This window comes from Geotrypetes seraphini, chromosome 5, assembly GCF_902459505.1.
Source record: "Geotrypetes seraphini chromosome 5, aGeoSer1.1, whole genome shotgun sequence".
In the NCBI taxonomy this organism is placed as follows: domain Eukaryota; kingdom Metazoa; phylum Chordata; class Amphibia; order Gymnophiona; family Dermophiidae; genus Geotrypetes; species Geotrypetes seraphini.
The window spans coordinates 109,202,342-109,221,017 of record NC_047088.1 but is presented as its reverse complement, the minus strand read 5'-3'; the positions used below and the strand labels follow the sequence as shown (position 1 = coordinate 109,221,017).

The following is an 18,676-nucleotide window of genomic DNA, read 5'->3' as shown; positions in this document are numbered from 1 at the left end:
CGAAACTAAAACTTTACCAAAGTTCGTTTGAGACATGGTGGACTCTGCATATGAAGTTTCATCAAAATCCATGATGGTCATGCAGGGCACTTTCCAAGAATCTGATCACTTGACATGGAATGACCCTAGAGCAATTTTCAGTTTGGTGGCTTTGTATGCCCTCAAAAGAACACATGTAGAACACCATATACTCAAGGCAGGATTAATTCTTCAAGAGCCCCCTAGTCCTGCCCTCCCATGCCGCGCCCCCATTTATTTACCTGTTTTCTTATTTACTTCTTTATTTGCACTTGCATTTCTTTTTTTCTTTTATTACAAAATTCAAAACAAACAACAAAGATTACCAAACCAGTGCCAGTGTACAATTTTAGTTCTATGCAAGCCCCAAACATCTCTGAACAAATCCCCCTTCCTTCCCTTCCCACCTATTTGCCCAGGACTTTTACTCTGAACCCCCTTTCCATACGTATATAAAAGTGTTCAAATGCATTGTAAAACAATAATACTATCCGAAACATAAGTCTATATTAATAAACAATTTGTAACTCATCTCAACTGCCTCATTCTGTATCGTCCAACTTTAACCCATATGTATGTATAAACAACCAAATCTGTATCTCCTCTGGTATGTTAATTTGTAACAAAACAACAAGGCAAGCAGTCCACCAAAGAATCCAACGTGGAACAAAAGAAGATCGGCAAACAAAAAGGAGATTAAAATCGGATTTATTCAAGGTGCTCCCAGGAACCATGCTTGATGCATTTTGCTAAACAAGGCTGGTCAATGCTAATGAAAACCATGTCTTTCATACATACAGAACCACCCTCACCCAGTATAGAATAAGTAATTACAAACTAAACCCACCCAGCCCTTTTTTTTAAAAAAAAAAAAAGCACAGAAGAGTTTTTTAGCACTGGCTGGCGGACTGAATGTTCTGCGCTGTTCTTGGCGATCATAGGAATTCTATGACCATCGGAGCAGTGCAGAGAATTCAGCATGCTGGTTTGTGCTACAAACTGAAGGAACGGTACCGTTTATGGGGTGAAGAAATAATGGTGCATATCCCTAGTACTGAACAAAATATAAAGATAACAGATTTGAAAAAAAAGAGAAATAAGAAATCACTTTACAAATTAACAAAAAATGGAAAATAAGATAATGCCATTTTATTGGACTAACAATGCTAACCATCCCTCTATTCCAATTTAGGATGGTGGGTAACAAGGTTATAAAATCTCAGAGATCTTACAAACTTGTTACCCACTATCCTAAATTGGAATAGAGGGATTGTTAGCATTGTATTGATTTTTCACCCTCGAGAATTTTGAATTGGTGTGAATTTTATTGAACTAATACATTATTAAATTAGCTTTCAGAGGTCAAACCCTCTTTCCTTAGGTCAGTAAAATATACTACTGTTATAGTATCCTGTCCTGAACTGAGTAAGAATTTGGTCTCTGAAAGTTAGTCAAAAATGTGTTAAAATTAGTCCAATAAAAGGATCACCATTTCTATTTCTAACCATTTATTGTACTTTTTCTGTTTATCATCCCCAAATTTTCCATAAAAAATTTGAACTAAAAAAAAACAAAACGGCTCCAATACTACTTTATGCTAGAGCAATAAAATAAAAAAATAGAATTTTTTTTCTACCTTTGTCATGTTGTTTCTGCGTTCCTCATCTTCTTGTCATTCACTTCCTTCCATTCACTGTCTGCTCCTTCCAGAAACTGTCTCCCCCTGCCATCTCTCCTCCTTCCCTCCCCCCTTTTGATCTAGCATCCATCATCTTCCCTTTGTTCCTCTCATGGTCTAGCATTTCTCTCCTGCCATCTCTACTTCCCTCCCCCCTATGGTTTTTAGCATGTCTTTCTTCTCATTTCCTCCACTCAGATCTGGTATCTCTGTCCCCTTTCCCGTTCTTTGGCATCTCTCTCTCCTCTCTCTTCCCTTTCCTTTTCTTCTCTGTTCTTCGTTCTCTATTTTCTGCCTACGTCTAAATTAAATTCTTTCTTACTATTCAGTCCTCAGTTTTCCTCTTCTCACTGTGTCTACTCACAGCTTGCCACCCCTTTCCTTCACCCCTCCACTATCTCACTAACTCTTATCTTCTTCCCCCCCATCCAGCATATTCCCTCAATCCAGCATGTGGGAAAGCAGCAGCAATGGTGAGGAGGTGAGAGCCCCTCACTTCACCTCTGCTGCTGCTTTCCCATATGTGCCTGATTCTTGACGGCACAACTTCTCCCCACTTCCATCATCTGTCCGACTTCCACTGTCTCTCTCTCTCCCGGCTCCACCGTAGGCCCATCTCCCTCCCTTCCCCTCACCTTCGCATGGGTCACCACTCACTCATTTTATTCTTTCTGGGGTTTTTTTTTAAACGGCAATGGGCCCCGGCTTTGACAGCGTTGCATCAGCAGGCAGGTAAGATCAGCAGCGCAGACCACCCCTCCCCCCTGGCATCTGTTACAACCGTTGTGTTACAAGTGGTGCTGCTGCTCGACCAAAGCTTCCCTCTAGCGCAAACCACCCAGGCAGAAACAGGAAGCTGCATTGGAGGGGAAGCTTTGGCTTGAGCACCACTTGCAACATAATGGTTGCTGCCGATGTTGGGGTAGGGGTGGGGGGCGGTGGTGCATTGCTGATCTTACTTTCCCGAGGGTCTGTTGCTGTTTGAAAAAAAAAAATTGCTGATTCGTCTGTTACATGTTTGCCCTCCTTCAGTGCCCCCCCTCCCCCCGACAAGTTCGGGCCCTAGGCACATGCCTCCTGGGCCTACACATTAAACTGGCCCTGCATATACTGTGTGTGTATATAGATAGATAGATATAATTTTTATTTTTATTTTTTTTTTTTTTTGCTGGAGTGAGGGAAAGAAGTTTTCAGATAGCCAGTTTAATTGAATAAATCATCATTTTATTTAAATGTCTCCAAAAAAAGTATTATCTTTGCACATTTTTGACTAAAATGAGAAATGCTAGCTTAACTAATCCAGAGCTGAAAATTAGAGTAAAGAACCTAGGAAAAGAATGGTCTTTCTAGGATAAAGAAGTCTAGGACTGCATGGGGCTATGACTTTTTAAATACATTGAATATCTGTGACTGATAGAAGCCTGTGACTTGGGTTCATAATCTGGAGCTATTCACCACATCGCCCATTCCTTACCTGTTTGTGCAGATAGACATAGCAGAATGGCGGCAGTTCCAGTCAGATCTGCAGATTGCTGTGACTGTTGCAGACAACATCAAGCAGGAGTGCGAAGAGCAACTGGAGGCTGTACAGCAGCAGTTGAAGGAGGCCCAGAAGGAGAATGACGGACTGAAGAAGCAGCTTCAGGAAGCCCAGAGCCGAGGGTAAAAAATATTTAGAGAGAGGAGGATGAAGGGAATAGGGAGGGAGCCATCTTTCTTGAATCCAGGTGTGGGCCTCTCTGTTTTTGGCTCAGATCCACCCAGCAGTGACACACACTATTGGTATAGCTGGCATGGGCTCCCAAGCCCTCCCAGCCCTTCTCATACACGGCGGGTCAGAAGCAGCATTTCCATCCACTGACATCAGCACTCTGCATGTGCTCGGTTCTCAGTGTGCACAAGAACTGAGCATGGGTGGGGTGCTAGCATCAGTAGTGGGGAGTGTGGCTACTGAATGGCACAGTGTTCTGATGGTCCAGGAGTTTGGGCTCAGGATGTCTTCAACTGACGAGGCTTGGGGATCCTCACTAGCCCAGGTATTTATTTTTTTTAAGTTTGACTGTGTGGGGGTGGACAGAAATGCCTCGTGCCCACCCATTCCACTATTGGTTAGCTCAAAAAATTTGCCTTTGGGCTATGCTACTGTTCTGCTCCGGAGCCACCATCAGCTGGGCAGAGGGGGAAAATAGCAGCTGAAGGGGGGTTTTTTTGTTTTTGGATGGGGAGGGAGGACAATTTTAATGAGTCTTACCAGCACCGAAAGCATTGAAGCATTGGGGCTCAAAAGGGCACTCTGGAGCCCCCAATTAACACCTCCTCTGGCAGTAAGTTTTACTCTCACTGCCTCTCTTGCTTCTGCTTTTTACAATAAAAGATTAACTTCATTTCCAATAATTATATTGCCAGTTCTTGCCTGAACTTGTCTTCTTGTGCTTTCTGGTTAGTATACTCCATGCATTCTGGCTCAGGCCCCATTCTTTCACTGCCAGCCTCTTCCTTTTCCATAGGAGTGTGCTATTCCTCTCCACAAGAGTTTCATTGGAACTTCATCCCTGATGTTCTCCTAGGAGCCATTCCAGCTGATATTTAGTGCTGTTTTAACTGGCCAGAAACAGCAATGACCAATTAAATAGCATTAAACTGTTTACATGCGAATATTGAGTGCAAGGTAACTAGTTTAACTGGTTATCTCTGCTGAATATTCTTGATTAACAGCTAAATGTTAACTGGCTATGTCGCACAATAACTGGCAATTTTCAACACTACCGTATTTTCGCGGATATAACGCGCGCGTTATACGCGTTTTTACCTACCGCGCATACCCCTCGCGCGTTATATGCCTGAGCGCGGTATACAAAAGTTTTTAAACATAGTTCCCACCCCGCCCGACGCCCGATTCACCCCCCCAGCAGGACCGCTCGCACCCCCACCCCGAACGACCGCTCGCACGCGCTCCCACCCGCACCCGCATCCACGATCGGAGCAAGAGGGAGCCCAAGCCCTCTTGCCCGGCCGACTCCCCGACGTCCGATACATCCCCCCCCGGCAGGACCACTCGCACCCCCACCCCGAAGGACCGCCGACTTCCCGACAATATCGGGCCAGAAGGGAGCCCAAACCCTCCTGGCCACGGCGACCCCCTAACCCCACCCCGCACTACATTACGGGCAGGAGGGATCCCAGGCCCTCCTGCCCTCGACGCAAACCCCCCAACCCCCCAACGACCCCCCCCCCCCAAGAACCTCCGACCGCCCCCCCAGCCGACCCGCGACCCCCCTGGCCGACCCCCACGACCCCCCCACCCCCCTTCCCCGTACCTTTGGTAGTTGGCCGGACAGACGGGAGCCAAACCCGCCTGTCCGGCAGGCAGCCAACGAAGGAATGAGGCCGGATTGGCCCATCCGTCCTAAAGCTCCGCCTACTGGTGGGGCCTAAGGCGCGTGGGCCAATCAGAATAGGCCCTGGAGCCTTAGGTCCCACCTGGGGGCGCGGCTTGAGGCACATGGGCCCAACCCGACCATGTGCCTCAGGCCGCGCCCCCAGGTGGGACCTAAGGCTCCAGGGCCTATTCTGATTGGCCCACGCGCCTTAGGCCCCACCAGTAGGCGGAGCTTTAGGACGGATGGGCCAATCCGGCCTCATTCCTTCGTTGGCTGCCTGCCAGACAGGCGGGTTTGGCTCCCGTCTGTCCGCCAACTACCAAAGGTACGGGGAAGGGGGGTGGGGGGGTCGTGGGGGTCGCGGGTCGGCTGGGGGGGCGGTCGGAGGTTCTTGGGGGGGGCGGTCGTTGGGGGGGGAGGGGGGTTTGCGTCGAGGGCAGGAGGGCCTGGGATCCCTCCTGCCCGTAATGTAGTGTGGGGTGGGGTTAGGGGGTCGCCGTGGCCAGGAAGGTTTGGGCTCCCTTCTGGCCCAACTACACAAAGGTACGGGGAAGGCGGGTGGGGGTGTCGTGGGGGTCGGCCAGGGGGGTCGCGGGTCGGCTGGGGGACGGGCGGAGGTTCGTGGGGGGGGGCGGTCGTTGGGGGGAGGGGGTTTGCGTCGAGGGCAGGAGGGCCTGGGATCCCTCCTGCCCGTAATGTAGTGCGGGGTGGGGTTAGGGGGTCGCCGTGGCCAGGAGGGTTTGGGCTCCCTCCTGGCCCGATATTGTTGGGGAGTCGGCGGTCCTTCGGGGTGGGGGTGCGAGTGGTCCTGCCGGGGGGGGGGATGTATCGGACGTCGGGGGGGGCATCAGGCTTTCAGGATGGGGACAGACCTTCAAGGGGGGACAGGACTTCAAGGGGGGACAGTGCACGGAAAGTCAGGGGGGGTGAACGGAGAGTCGGGACAGCGCACGGAAAGTCAGGGCAGTGCACGGAAGTCAGGGGGGGTGAACGGAGAGTCGGGACAGCGCACGGAAAGTCAGGGCAGTGCACGGAAGTCAGGGGGGGTGAACGGAGAGTCGGGACAGCGCACGGAAAGTCAGGGCGGGCGAAAGGAGCGTCGGGCATCATGCGCGGTATACCCGTGAGCGCGGTATACAAAAGTTTTTGTACATATCATAGTGATTTCTGCGCGCTATACCCGTGTGCGCGTTTTACACGGGTGCGCGTTATATCCGCGAAAATACGGTAAATGGCTAAGTTTAGCAGTCAAACTGGACTGTGTTTAAATAGCAGTCCTATCTTTGGCCAATAGAACTTAGCTGGCTAGTTAAGTTTGTAGTGGCCAAAATAAATTGGATAGTCAGTCAGTCACTGGAAACAGCCTAGCATGGAATATCCACAATCGGCACTGACTGCAGGAATTGCCGGCTGCTGAATATCTGATTCATTATGTACTGCCTTTGAAACAAGGGAAAACCTGCCTTTCTATATTTCTTCCACCCACTCCCCCAAAAAAATACAGTGGGCCAAATGCGGAGAATTTTCAAAGCCATTTAGGTGAGTAAATAGTGATTTGTCTGTATAAAGGGAGGTAATTTTATAGCAGTACCTGTATTATCCCAGGACAAGCAGGCATGATATTCTCACATGTGGGTGATGTCATCTACGGAGCCCCGATGCGGACAGCATTTCAAGCAAACTTGATTGAAGATTCAAGTTTGCTGTGCTGCATCACGCATATGTGCGTCCCCTCCTCGTGGTCGCCAGTTCGTTTTCTTCCGCGGAGCCTAGAAGTTGTGTATTTTTAGGCTCTGCCCCAAGTGCCTTCTAGCACCGCGATTTTTTTCTTGATTTCGTGTTGAAAGTCGCTGTGCGCCTGTTATTTTCTTTTTTTTCCTGCTCGTCGCGCAGTCGCGCTTCGTTTGGGCAACCCGGAGACTTCCGGGTTGTCGCGGCCTGCTCTTTTTTCTATGTCCCGGCCTTTGACCGGTTTCAAAAAGTGCACCCGGTGCGATCGTCTTCTGTCCATTACAGATCTGCATCGCTGGTGCATTCTCTGCCTGGGGGCTGATCATCCAACCGAGTCCTGCCCCCGGTGCGCTACTTTCCAAAACCGGGCTCTCCGCCGACGAAAAGCCCGCATGGCGGATCTGTTTGCCGCTGACCAGCCCTCGACTTCGGCCTCGAGGTCGGCCTCGGCTTCGGCCCCGGCCTTGACCTCGGCCTCGAGTACCTCGGCCCCGCCTCGAGACTCGACCCTGAAGACCTCGGGTTCCCAGAAGTCCTTGGCTCCGGGTAAGTCTCCTCTTCCTTCCTCAGGTTCTGCGCCGGCGAAGAAGCCAGCCTCGTGGACGCCAGCCAGGCATGATGGGAGTTCCTTGCCTACGGTCCCGGTGAAGTCCTCTAAGTCCACTGGACGTGCCTCTACCACCCGGGAATACTCTAAATCGAGGTCGCCCTCGGTGGAGTGCACTGCGGCATCGGACATGCCCTCGATGCTGTCCATGCCAGTTTTTCAGGACATGCTCCGGGCGATGATCTCGTCGGAGCTGTCCGCTGCGCTAGCCCACCTTCAACCGGCCCCGACCTCGTGTGTGCCGGACCAGCCTGAGCCCCGTGTCAAGGCCCCTCGGGGCAAAGTGCGCCAGTCTCGACGCATATCGTCCTCCTCGGATTCCTCGCCGAGGCGCTCGAGACGCTCTCCCCCCACCGAGCTCCGTGGGGCAAAGCGTTGGTCTAAACGTGTTTAGTCCTCGAGCCGCAGAACTTCCAAGAAGGCCCGGAGTTCTCCTATGCTGCGAGGCCGCTCCCCGACGTCTCGTGCAGGACCGCTGCGGGTGTATGAGTTATCACTCTCTAACCTCCGAATTCTACTGACTCCCCCTCGGTCCGGGGCTCAGGCCCGAGGCTCCAGGCTTTTGCCGAGGGAGTTCGGGGACAGGTCTCCGACTCGTCGTTGGTCGGTGCCTCGTACCCCGGCGGCGTCCCCGAGGGGCTCCTCGAGGCGACGCAGGTCCTCGACCCCGGAACACTTCCCAAGTGTCTCCCCGGTCTCGGAACGCGGGTCGGAGCGGGAGCCTCGTTATTCAAGGGAGGCTTCCCCGTCCTTTTCCGCGAGGCGGAGGTCCCGTTCCCTGTCCCCTCACAGGGCCCCGGGAGCGTCTCGTCCCTCTTTCACTCGTTTTGTCCAGGACATGGGTCGCGTACTGGACTTAGACCTTCAGTCCAACTCGAGGTACTCTAAGGAGTATCTGGCAGAGCTGGATATGCCGTCTCCGCCTAGGGAGTCCCTTCGCCTGCGTTGAACCCTGTGCTCCGGAAGATGTTTATTAGGAACCTGGAGACTCCCTATATGGTGACGGCTGTCCCCTCCAAGATGGAGTCCAAGTACCGTACGGTGCCTTGCCCGGGGTTTGAGCAGCCGCAGCTTTCTCACCAGTCGTTGCTGGTGGAATCTTCTCTGAAAAAGGCTCACCCCTCCCGGGTCTCCGCGGCGGTCTCTCCGGGTCGAGAGGGTCGGACCCTAGACAAGTTCGGCAGGAGGTTATACCAGAACTCGATGATGGCCTCTAGGGTGAAAAATTACACCTTTACATTTACGTCCTATCTGAAACACCTGATTGGACTATTGGGGGCTTTCTCGGAGGAGTTGCTGACCTCCCGTCAAGGGGCGTTTGGCCTGCTCCTTGAGGATTTCTCCAATCTCCGCCTCCATTTGTTCCATGCAGCCTATGATGGCTTCGAGCTTTCTTCCAGGGTTGCCGCCTTTGCTGTGGCCATGCATCGGCTGGCTTGGTTGCGTCTGGTTGACATGGACCCTAACTTACAGGATCGTTTGGCAAACCTCCCCTGTGTGGGCAAGGAACTATTTGATGATACCATCGAAGCGGCCACGAAACGCCTCTCAGAGCATGAGAGGTCCTTTGCTTCTCTTGTTCGGCCGAAGCCTAAGCCGCCCGTCTCTAGGCCTTTTCGGGCCCTTCCGCGCCGCTACCCGCAAAAATCCACTCCAGCTTTTTCGCGGCCTCCGCCCCAGTGTCAGCAAGCTCATCCTAGGGCTTTGCCCAAGACTCAGCCGCCTGCCACGGCTAAGCCGTCCCCGTCTTTTTGACGGGATGTGCAGATGGGGGCTGGCCCCCTCCACCCCATTCTCAGGCCGTCCTCCCATTGGGGGCCCCTCAGAGCCTTTTACCCTCGTTGGGAGCAGATCACGTCGGACGCATGGGTCCTTGGCGTGATCTCATCCGGGTACTCTCTCAACTTTCGAGAAATTCCTCCCGACAGCCCTCCCTGTGCGTGTCCTCCCAATCGGGCGCAGTTGCCCCTCCTTCTCTCAGAGGCTCAAGACATTCTTCGCCTGCGGGCGGTGGAGGTGGTCCCTCCCAGTCAACGAGGGCGGGGGTTTTACTCCCATTACTTCTTGGTGCCAAAGAAGACGGGGGACCTGCGTCCGATTCTGGACTTGACACGACACCAACAAATTTCTTGTGCGGGAGAAGTTTCGGATGCTTTCCCTTCTGATTCTTTATCCCTTGCTGGACGAGGGCAATTGGCTCTGCTCCCTCGATCTGAAGGAGGCCTACACACATGTTCCGGTGCACCCCGCTTACTGCCGCTTCCTGCGGTTCCAGGTGGGGGACCACCATCTGCAATATCGGGTTCTCCCTTTTGGCTTGGCCTCTTCCCCCCCCCCCCGAGTCTTCACGAAGTGTCTCGTGGTGGTGGCGGCAGCCTTGCGGTCCCAGGGTCTTCAGGTGTTCCCCTACCTCGACGACTGGTTGATCAAGGCTCCGTCTCGGGAGGGGGTTATCTCAGCGACCCGACAGACTATTATCTTCCTTCAGAGTCTGGGGTTCGAAGTAAACTTTCCAAAATCCCAGCTGTGCCCCTCTCAGTCCTTGCAGTTCATCGGGGCCGTGCTGGACACGGTTCGCCTCCGTTCCTTCCTTCCTCCTCCGCATCTGGAGGCATTGGTAAATCTGAGTCAACGGATTTCACTGCAGACCTCGGTCTCGGCGCGACAAATGATGACCCTGCTGGGCCATATGGCCTCTACCATCCATGTCACACCGTTCGCCCGCCTACATCTGCGGATTCCGCAGTGGACATTGGCCTCTCAATGGCGTCAGGACCAGGACTCGATCAGCCATCACATGACAGTGACTCCTTCTTTGAAACGCTCGCTCCGTTGGTGGGCCAACTCACTCTTCAAATCTTTCCAAGGGTTTGCTCTTTCTCGCCCCTCCGCACCACAAGGTCCTGACAACGGACTCATCGGAGTACACTTGGAGGGCTCATCTGGATGGTCTGCGCACTCAGGGGCTGTGGTCAGCAGAGGATCGTCGCTATCACATCAACGTGCTGGAACTTCAGGCCATCTATCTCGCCACTGTGGCCTTCCGGCATCTGCTTCGCGACCGGGTGGTTCTCGTCCGTACGGACAACCAGGTGGCGATATATTATGTAAACAAGCAAGGAGGGACAGGGTCTGTTCCCTCTGTCAGGAAGCTCTACGTCTCTGGGAGTGGGCAGTGTCCCAAAACATCTTCCTTCGAGCGGTTTACATCCAGGGGGAGCGGAACTGCCTGGCAGACAGGCTCAGCCGCCTCCTCCAGCCGCACGAGTGGTCGCTGCATTCTCAGGTCTTGCGACAGGTGTTCGACAGGTGGGGGACGCCTCAGATAGATCTGTTCGCCTCCCCCCTCAATCACAAACTGCCTCTCTTCTGTTCCCGGATGTACTCCCCGGATCGTCTCGAGGCCGACGCCTTCCTCCTCGATTGGGAGGGAAGGTTCCTTTATGCGTTTCCGCCTTTTCCCCTGATTCTGCGGACGCTGGTCCATCTCATATCGGTGCGGGCCACTCTGATCTTGATTGCTCCTCGGTGGCCTCGTCAGCCGTAGTTTTCCCTGCTACTTCAACTCAGCGTCAGGGAACCCCTGCTTCTGCCTGTGTTTCCCTCTCTACTATCTCAGAGTCGAGGTTCACTGTTGCATCCCAATCTTCAGTCTCTTCATCTGAATGCTTGGTTTCTTTCCCCCTGACTTCTTTCTAGAGAATGACACGGTGACAAAATTCATCACCGTCCCCATCCCCGCGGATAACCGCGGGGAAACCATCTTCATGTCATTCTTTAAGGAGAGAGGGAAGAATCAGAGTATGAATGGCCACAACCACTGACCCTCAAGCTTTGCTTTGAAGAATGCTGGTGTAGAAGGACTGAAGTTGAAATAGACACTAGAAAATGACATGGGATTATTTCCCGCGGTTATCTGCGGGGACGGGAACAGTGATGAATTTTGTCACCGTGTCATTCTCTACTTCTTTCCCTGTGTCTCAGTCGGTTAGGGAGGTATTGGAGGCTTCTCGGAAAGTCTCGACTAGACTCTGCTACACTCAGAAGTGGACGCGATTCTCGTCCTGGTGTTCCTCCCATCATTTGGAACCTGTCTCAGTCCCTGTGTCTTCGGTCCTGGAGTATATGCTTCATTTGTCTCATTCCGGTCTGAAGACTACCTCTATTCGAGTGCATCTTAGTGCGATTGCTGCATTCCATCAGCATCTTGACGGGAAGTCCCTTTCACTTCACCCCTTGGTTTCTCGCTTCGTGAGGGGTCTCTTGAATATTCATCCTCCTCTCAAACCTCCTCCTGTGGTTTGGGATCTTAATGTGGTTCTGGCTGAACTTATGAAACCTCCGTTTGAGCCCATGGATAAGTGTCATCTCAAATTCCTCACTTGGTAGGTGATCTTCCTGCTTGCTCTCACTTCTGCTCAAAGAGTTAGTGAGTTGCAGGCATTGGTAGCGGACCCGCCTTTTACTGTGTTCCATCATGACAAGGTGGTTCTCCGCACTCATCCTATGTTTCTGCCTAAGGTGGTGTCTGATTTCCATCTCAATCAGTCTATTGTTCTACCGGTATTTTTTCCGAAACCCCACTCTCATCCTGGGGAGATGGCGCTTCACACTCTTGACTGTAAAAGGGCGTTGGCCTTCTATCTTCAACACACTCAGTCTCATCGGACAGTTCCTCAATTGTTTTTGTCCTTCGACCCTAATCAGTTGGGACGCCCAGTTTCCAAGCGAACCTTGTCTAACTGGTTGGCCGCTTGTATTTCTTTTTGCTACGCTCAGGCTGGTCTCGCGCTGCATGGTTGAGTAACGGGACATAAGGTCCGAGCGATGGCAGCCTCTGTAGCTTTCCTCAGGTCCACGCCTATTGAGGAAATTTGCAAAGCTGCCACGTGGTCTTCGGTTCATACTTTCACCTCCCACTACTGTCTGGATACTCTGTCCAGGAGTGACGGCCGATATGGCCAGTCGGTTTTACGTAATCTGTTTTCTTGAATTGCCCTTTTTTGTTAGCTTGGAGGTCACCCACATGTGAGAATATCATGCCTACTTGTCCTGGGATAAAGCACAGTTACTTACCGTAACAGGTGTTATCCAGGGACAGCAGGCATATATTCTCACAACCCGCCCGCCTCCCCGAGGTTGGCTTCTTTGCTGGCTATGTGAACTGGAGACCACGAGGAGGGGACGCGCCCTCTAGTGGAGCAGGAGGCACACATGCGTGGTGCAGCACAGCAAACTTGAATCTTCAATCAAGTTTGCTTGAAATGCTGTCCGCATCGGAGCTCCGTAGATGACGTCACCCACATGTGAGAATATATGCCTGCTGTCCCTGGATAACACCTGTTACGGTAAGTAACTGTGCTTTTTGGTGCCTGCCTTCTTTTGTAGAATACTAGCAGAACCAGGTGTATCTGCGCGTGTGCAATTAGACGTGAGTACTTGATGCCATCCAAAGAGCTGATGTAAGCATTCATGGCTAAATGCTGGAGTTACACGAGAATGAGTCTTACCTATGCTTTGGCCAAACTCTGCCAATATGTACGCTTACTTGTAAAATGCACGCTAAGTAAGAGATGCATGCATTCACAGAATAGCAGTTAAGCAGATTTTTTGCATTAATGCTGGCATGTGCATGTTTGCCATTCTGAATATTTCTGTGTGTAACTGGTGCATAAATGTTAGCATGAGTAAATCATAAAAGAAACAATCCACCGCAGATCAATCAATGATGCAAACAGCTTTGCTCTTGAAGGAACTCCAGCTGGCTTAGTGTTTTCATCATCTTCACTGTTTGCAGCATAAATGTTCACCCTATTTATAGAATTAGCCCCAAATTATCTGACTGAAAATTACCTTTCCTTAATTTTTAATTATTTTTAATTTTATAAAATACCTACTGGAACTAGATTTACCTCACTTTAGAAAAAGGTGCAAACTAAGTGCTAGAAAAATGTCATTTATGGTTTTGTTCTTAATTTTTCTTCATCATTTTATATTTAATAATTAATAATAATAACTTTATTTTTCTATACCGCCAACACCCAAAAAGTTCTAGGCGGTTCACAGAGTAAGAAAACTGAACATTTCAGTGGTAATACAAAGCATTCAAGAAGGCACAGTACAATATTCCATTTGTAAAACTACAATATAAAAACTATGACATAGTCTACAATCAAGTAACAAATTTTTTGAACAAATGGGTCTTAACCAATCTGAAAGTGCAATAAGATGGTGATTTTCTAGGCTCTTGAGGCAGGGTTTTGTTTTGGGTTTTTTTAAGCAAAAACACAATTTATAGCAAGTCTTGTGTGCTGAAATTTTGCAATAAAGATTTTTATGAACATCAGTGGTTGAACTTCTTCTTTGTCAACCTCGCTCTTTTTTTGTGTTATGATTAGGCCCTCCCTATTCTCCTTCTCATCTATCACATGCAATCTAGGTTCCCAGTGAACCTGTATATTTGGATGGATTATAAGGGCTGGGCCATCAGACTATTCATTTGCAGGCTTCTACTTCTTAATTTTTAATCTCTTTTTTTCCTTGTAGTATGGACTCCAAAGATAATAGTCGAACACTAGAGAGCAGAAAACCAATGAGAACAGCAAACATGGAGAATCCAGCAGTGAACGGCACATTCCCAGGAAGAGGTGGGCGTTCTTCTTGGGCAGTGGTGTCGCCCATCAAGGTAAGATAAATGTATTAGGGCTGGCTAAACCTGGACAGACTCCCCCATTTTTAAAAAACTATCTGGGAACCAAATAGTCCTCTGAAGATAGGGCATGTCCGTGTTTTCCTGGATATCTGGTAACCCTAGGTTTACATATTATATACAAATACTTATTTTGTATTTGGGACAATGGAGGGTTAAGTGACTTGCCCAAAGATTCAAGGATTTGCAGTGGGAGTCAGAACTAGGTCCTCGGGCCACTGCACTAACCATTACGCTGCTCTTCCAGTTTTTTACTTGGAATTTCAGTTTTTCTCTTTCTCCAAAAGTTATTCATTAGAATATGGTATCCCTCAAGGTTCAAAACTTTCTCCTCTCCTATTCAATATATTTCTTTCACCACTTCTAAACATAGCTCAATCTCTAGGTTTTACAGCTTTTGTCTATGCAGATGATATTCAGCTTATTCACCCATTGGATCCAGACAGTAATGATGACATAGCAGCAATTAACAATAAACTGGTAACAATAAAAAATTGGCTAACTACAAATAAATTATCATTAAACATTAATAAAACAAAAACGATGCTTTTCCCTTGGAAAAAAGATATAATTTTGAGTTCGCCAATCTCAATCAACAATACTAATTTAGAACAAGTCACCTCTTTAAAAATATTAGGCGTTTTGATCGACGATAAGCTTTCATATCACGACTACATAAACAATATAGTTAAATCATGTTTCTATAAACTTCGATTGATTCGCTCTCTTACAAAATTCTTACAACCAGAATCCATCAACATTCTCATTCATTCCCTAATCATGACTAAATTGGATTACTGTAATTCTCTTCTCATAAATGTAACGCAAAAAGAAAAAAGAAGGCTGCAACTTATACAAAATACCGCCGTGAAACTAATTTACAAAGCTAAAAAATATGACCACGTTACTCCGCTGTTGATTAAATCCCACTGGCTTCCTATAAGTCATCGTTTCACCTTCAAATTACTGTTATTGGTGTTCAAAGCTTTAAACTTTAATGAACCCCAATTTATTAACAGATGGCTTATCCCATACAGTACAACACGCTCACTTCGTTCATCTGCATCTAATCTTCTTACAGTGCCTTCTGTTAAAATGATAGGAACTAGAAGACAAGACATGTTCTCAGTTATTGCCCCTCATTCTTGGAATCTTTTACCCCAACACATTAGAGAACTAAAAGACCTAACATTGTTTAAAAAAACGCTAAAAACCTTTCTTTTTAAAGATGCGTATGGAACTTAGGACTAATAAAATTGATAATTTTATAATCATTATTGAGTTTAATATTTTTTTATTATTCTTTTATTTTTTTTAACACAGCCATTATTACCCACCTTTTGTTTTTCCCTTTTATGTTTTTTCTTCTCTTCTATCAAAAACTGTAACTACTCCCCTACTTAACCACACATGTCATGTATGTTTTACCCACACATTATTGTAAATTCGGTTTACAATCAGTTTGTAAAGTATGTTATATTTTATCTACCAACAAATTTGTTTTTTATGTCACTATTAATATTGTACTTGTTTCGTTTATTAATACATGTTATTTCATTGTACATCGCCTAGCAATTTATATAGGCGATTCATCAAGAACAAATAAACTTGAAACTTGAATATAAGTAAAAAAACGAAACAGGAAGAGTAGCCTAATGGTTAGTGCAGTGTCCTGAGAACCTGGGGACATGGGTTTGACTCCCATTGCAGATCCTTGTGTGGACACCTGGAATGCTCTCCCAGAGGAAGTAATTCCAGAATCCACCGTTCTAGGATTTAAGGGTAAACTAGATGCACATCTCCTTAAGAGTGGCATAGAATGATACGGGTAAGGGTAAATGAGATGCACATCTCCCTTGAGAAGCATACAGTGATATGGGGACTAAAACTATGCCAGGGTAGATCTGGCGGGGCCTCCATGTGTGCGGATCACCGGACTTGATGGACCCAGGGTCTGATTCAGAGATGGCAATTCTTATGTTCTTATGTTATGTGACTGTGGGCAATAAAGAATTTAGGGCCAGATTCTGTAACTGGCACTTAAAATCGACGCCCATTACAGAATTATGCTTAGTGGCGCCTAACTTAAAACTTAGGCACCTGTAATGTAGGCTTAACCCTGGCCTACATTACAGGTGCCTGTCCTTTAGAGAATCGCACCTAGCGATACCTAAGTCTTTATCCACCCCTAAACATGTCTACTTTGGTGTTAGGCATCGCTAGGCACTATGCGATAGGCGCCTATCTTTTGTAGAATCATGCCTAAGAAGTGAGGCACCTATTTCTCAATTAAATTTTCTTTTTTTCAATTATAAGCTTGTTAAATAAAGCTCATTATCGAAGCCAATTTACTAATTAGGCACCTCATTGACTACAGCATCTATAATAATAAAATGTTAAGCGCGCATGCGCACTCGCGCCGCGTGTTCCCTGATCTGTTGTGGCAGCATGAGTGCGCATGCGCTAGGTGGCGCGGAGTGAGGGGCCGAACTTAGGGGAAGGAGAGCAGGGCCAGGATTCGACCCCGGCCAGGCAAGAGTAAAACCCCCCCTTCCCTGCCGCACCCAGGCCCCGCCGGTCCCCGCCGGCAGAGGCAGAAAGACAGCGGTCGCTGGCTGTGCGGACATGTTTTCAGCCAGGTAACAGCTGTGACTTCCCCCTCCCGCCGCCGACCCTAGGTTACACCACTAACACGCCACGACTCACCCCCCCACCCCCGACGACCCTACTCAGCACAACTGAAACCCCCGTTGACCCTCCCACCGCTACAAGGCTGACAAACCCGGCAGGAGCAGTAGCGTCCCAGGCACACTAAACGCTGCTTCGGGTCTTCTACTGGCCTAATTTCCCCTGCCGCGTCCCTGATGAACTCAAAAATGAAATTGCTGACCTGCTATTAGTGATCTGTAACCTGTCACTAAAATCGTCTGTAGAACCTGAAGACTGGAGGGTGGCCAATGTTACGCTGATTTTTTAAAAAGGGCTCCAGGGGAGATCGGGAAATTACAGATCGGTAAGCCTCACGTCAGTACCAGGCAAAATGGTAGAAACAATTATAAAAAATAAAATTGTGGAACACGTAGATAAACATGATTTAATGAGACGGAGTTGGCATGGGTTCAGCCGAGGGTGCAGCTAACACTGTGTGTGGTATCTAGTGTTTGTTTTATTTTCTTTGCTGTTTATATTGTCTACTTTCTTTTTAAGACAGTTGGAATCTCTTGATCAAATATGAACCAAAGTGTACAATATGTTCAGCTGGTTATGATCATCTCAAGTTGCAGGGCATCAAGCTTTGAAATTGGTATAGATTTGTAAACGAGCTTCCACAGTTTGCAGGTCAATCACTTTGGGATTCCTTACCAGTATCACTTCAACTGGAAACTGATCTAAGTTTAAAGATGGTATTTAGAAAAAATATATATTTTCTACTTAAGATCTTTAGGGGGGCTTATCAATTGTAGATTTCATTGTTATTTTTCTGGCTACATTTTTAGCATACTTTACTGTTTTAATGGTTATGTGATTTATAATTGATTTATACTTTTAAAATTTTTTGTCCATTTTGTTTTTGCTGTGCCTTTTAGTGTCTATTGTGTGGTTACAAGTGCGTAATTTTATTCTATACAATGTTGTATTCAGAGAACATATTTTTCTTTGAGCTGTGAATTGCTGAGAATTATAAATTATTGGAATAAAAATATTTTTGAAATAAATAAATAAATAAGGGGAGGGGGTGGTGGTGCTGATTCTGTCTTTTATGTTTGCAGGATTCAGTATGTTCTTGCCTGCTCTGCTAACTGTAACAAAAATATATTTTTTTAATGTCTTACAGGAAGGTGTGGTGAAAAGCAACAGCCAGCACAGTGTTAGGAGTCCAGCCCTGATAGGTGAGAATCCTATGGTAAATGTGACTCTTTAGGGGGATAAAAGACAGGAGAGAGGATGAGGGCTAGTAAGCGTTGAGAAGTGGTATTGGTTAGAGGGACCTAGACTCTCATTTCTGATGAATATCTGCTTATCATTTGCAGAGACCCGAGAAACAACACCAAAAGAGAGCGGTGCACCTCTTCGCCTTGTCACGGATATTACTCGAGACAAGCTAAGGTCAGTCCATGCTACCATGACCTCACCAGAATAAGGGAATTAATTTTCCCCAGCAAATCATAATTGGACAAAATAAGTCAGGAACTGATATCTCTTTTTTCTTATGGCTACTGTAGTGAGGCCTGGGCTGCGAACTCTGGAGATTACATCCGAAGATATGGAGGGTCTAAGAGAGGGGTCTTTCTTCGATGGTGTCAGAGTCGTACCCTAGGTTACAAGGTGAGCAAGAAGAAGGCTTCAGTTCTACTTCAAAATCATTATGTTTCTAAACCTTAACCTCTAAGTTTTGGAAAGTTATATTTGGTCTACCTGAGGCACAGTTGTAGGCAAGTTTAGATTTATTTCTTTATTTGAATTTGGCTCATGCCTCTTGTTTTCAGTCATAACTCAAGTTGCATTCAGGCACAATAGGTATTTGCCTGTCCTGGAGAGCTTAGAATCATAAG

The 18,676-nt window shown here is 48.0% G+C and overlaps 1 protein-coding gene across 9 annotated transcripts in view; it reads left to right on the top strand.

Moving 5' to 3' along the window:
- The window catches only part of LOC117360950 (cytospin-A-like), a 133,225-nt gene that overhangs the window by 97,512 nt on the left and 17,037 nt on the right, over positions 1-18,676 (top strand). For all 9 annotated transcript variants that reach the window (XM_033945632.1, XM_033945634.1, XM_033945637.1 and 6 more), the window contains 5 exons: positions 3,183-3,358; positions 13,961-14,099; positions 17,959-18,013; positions 18,155-18,230; positions 18,347-18,449. In XM_033945632.1, the coding sequence (XP_033801523.1) occupies positions 3,183-3,358; positions 13,961-14,099; positions 17,959-18,013; positions 18,155-18,230; positions 18,347-18,449 (549 nt within the window). The remainder of the gene's footprint in view (positions 1-3,182; positions 3,359-13,960; positions 14,100-17,958; positions 18,014-18,154; positions 18,231-18,346; positions 18,450-18,676) is intronic.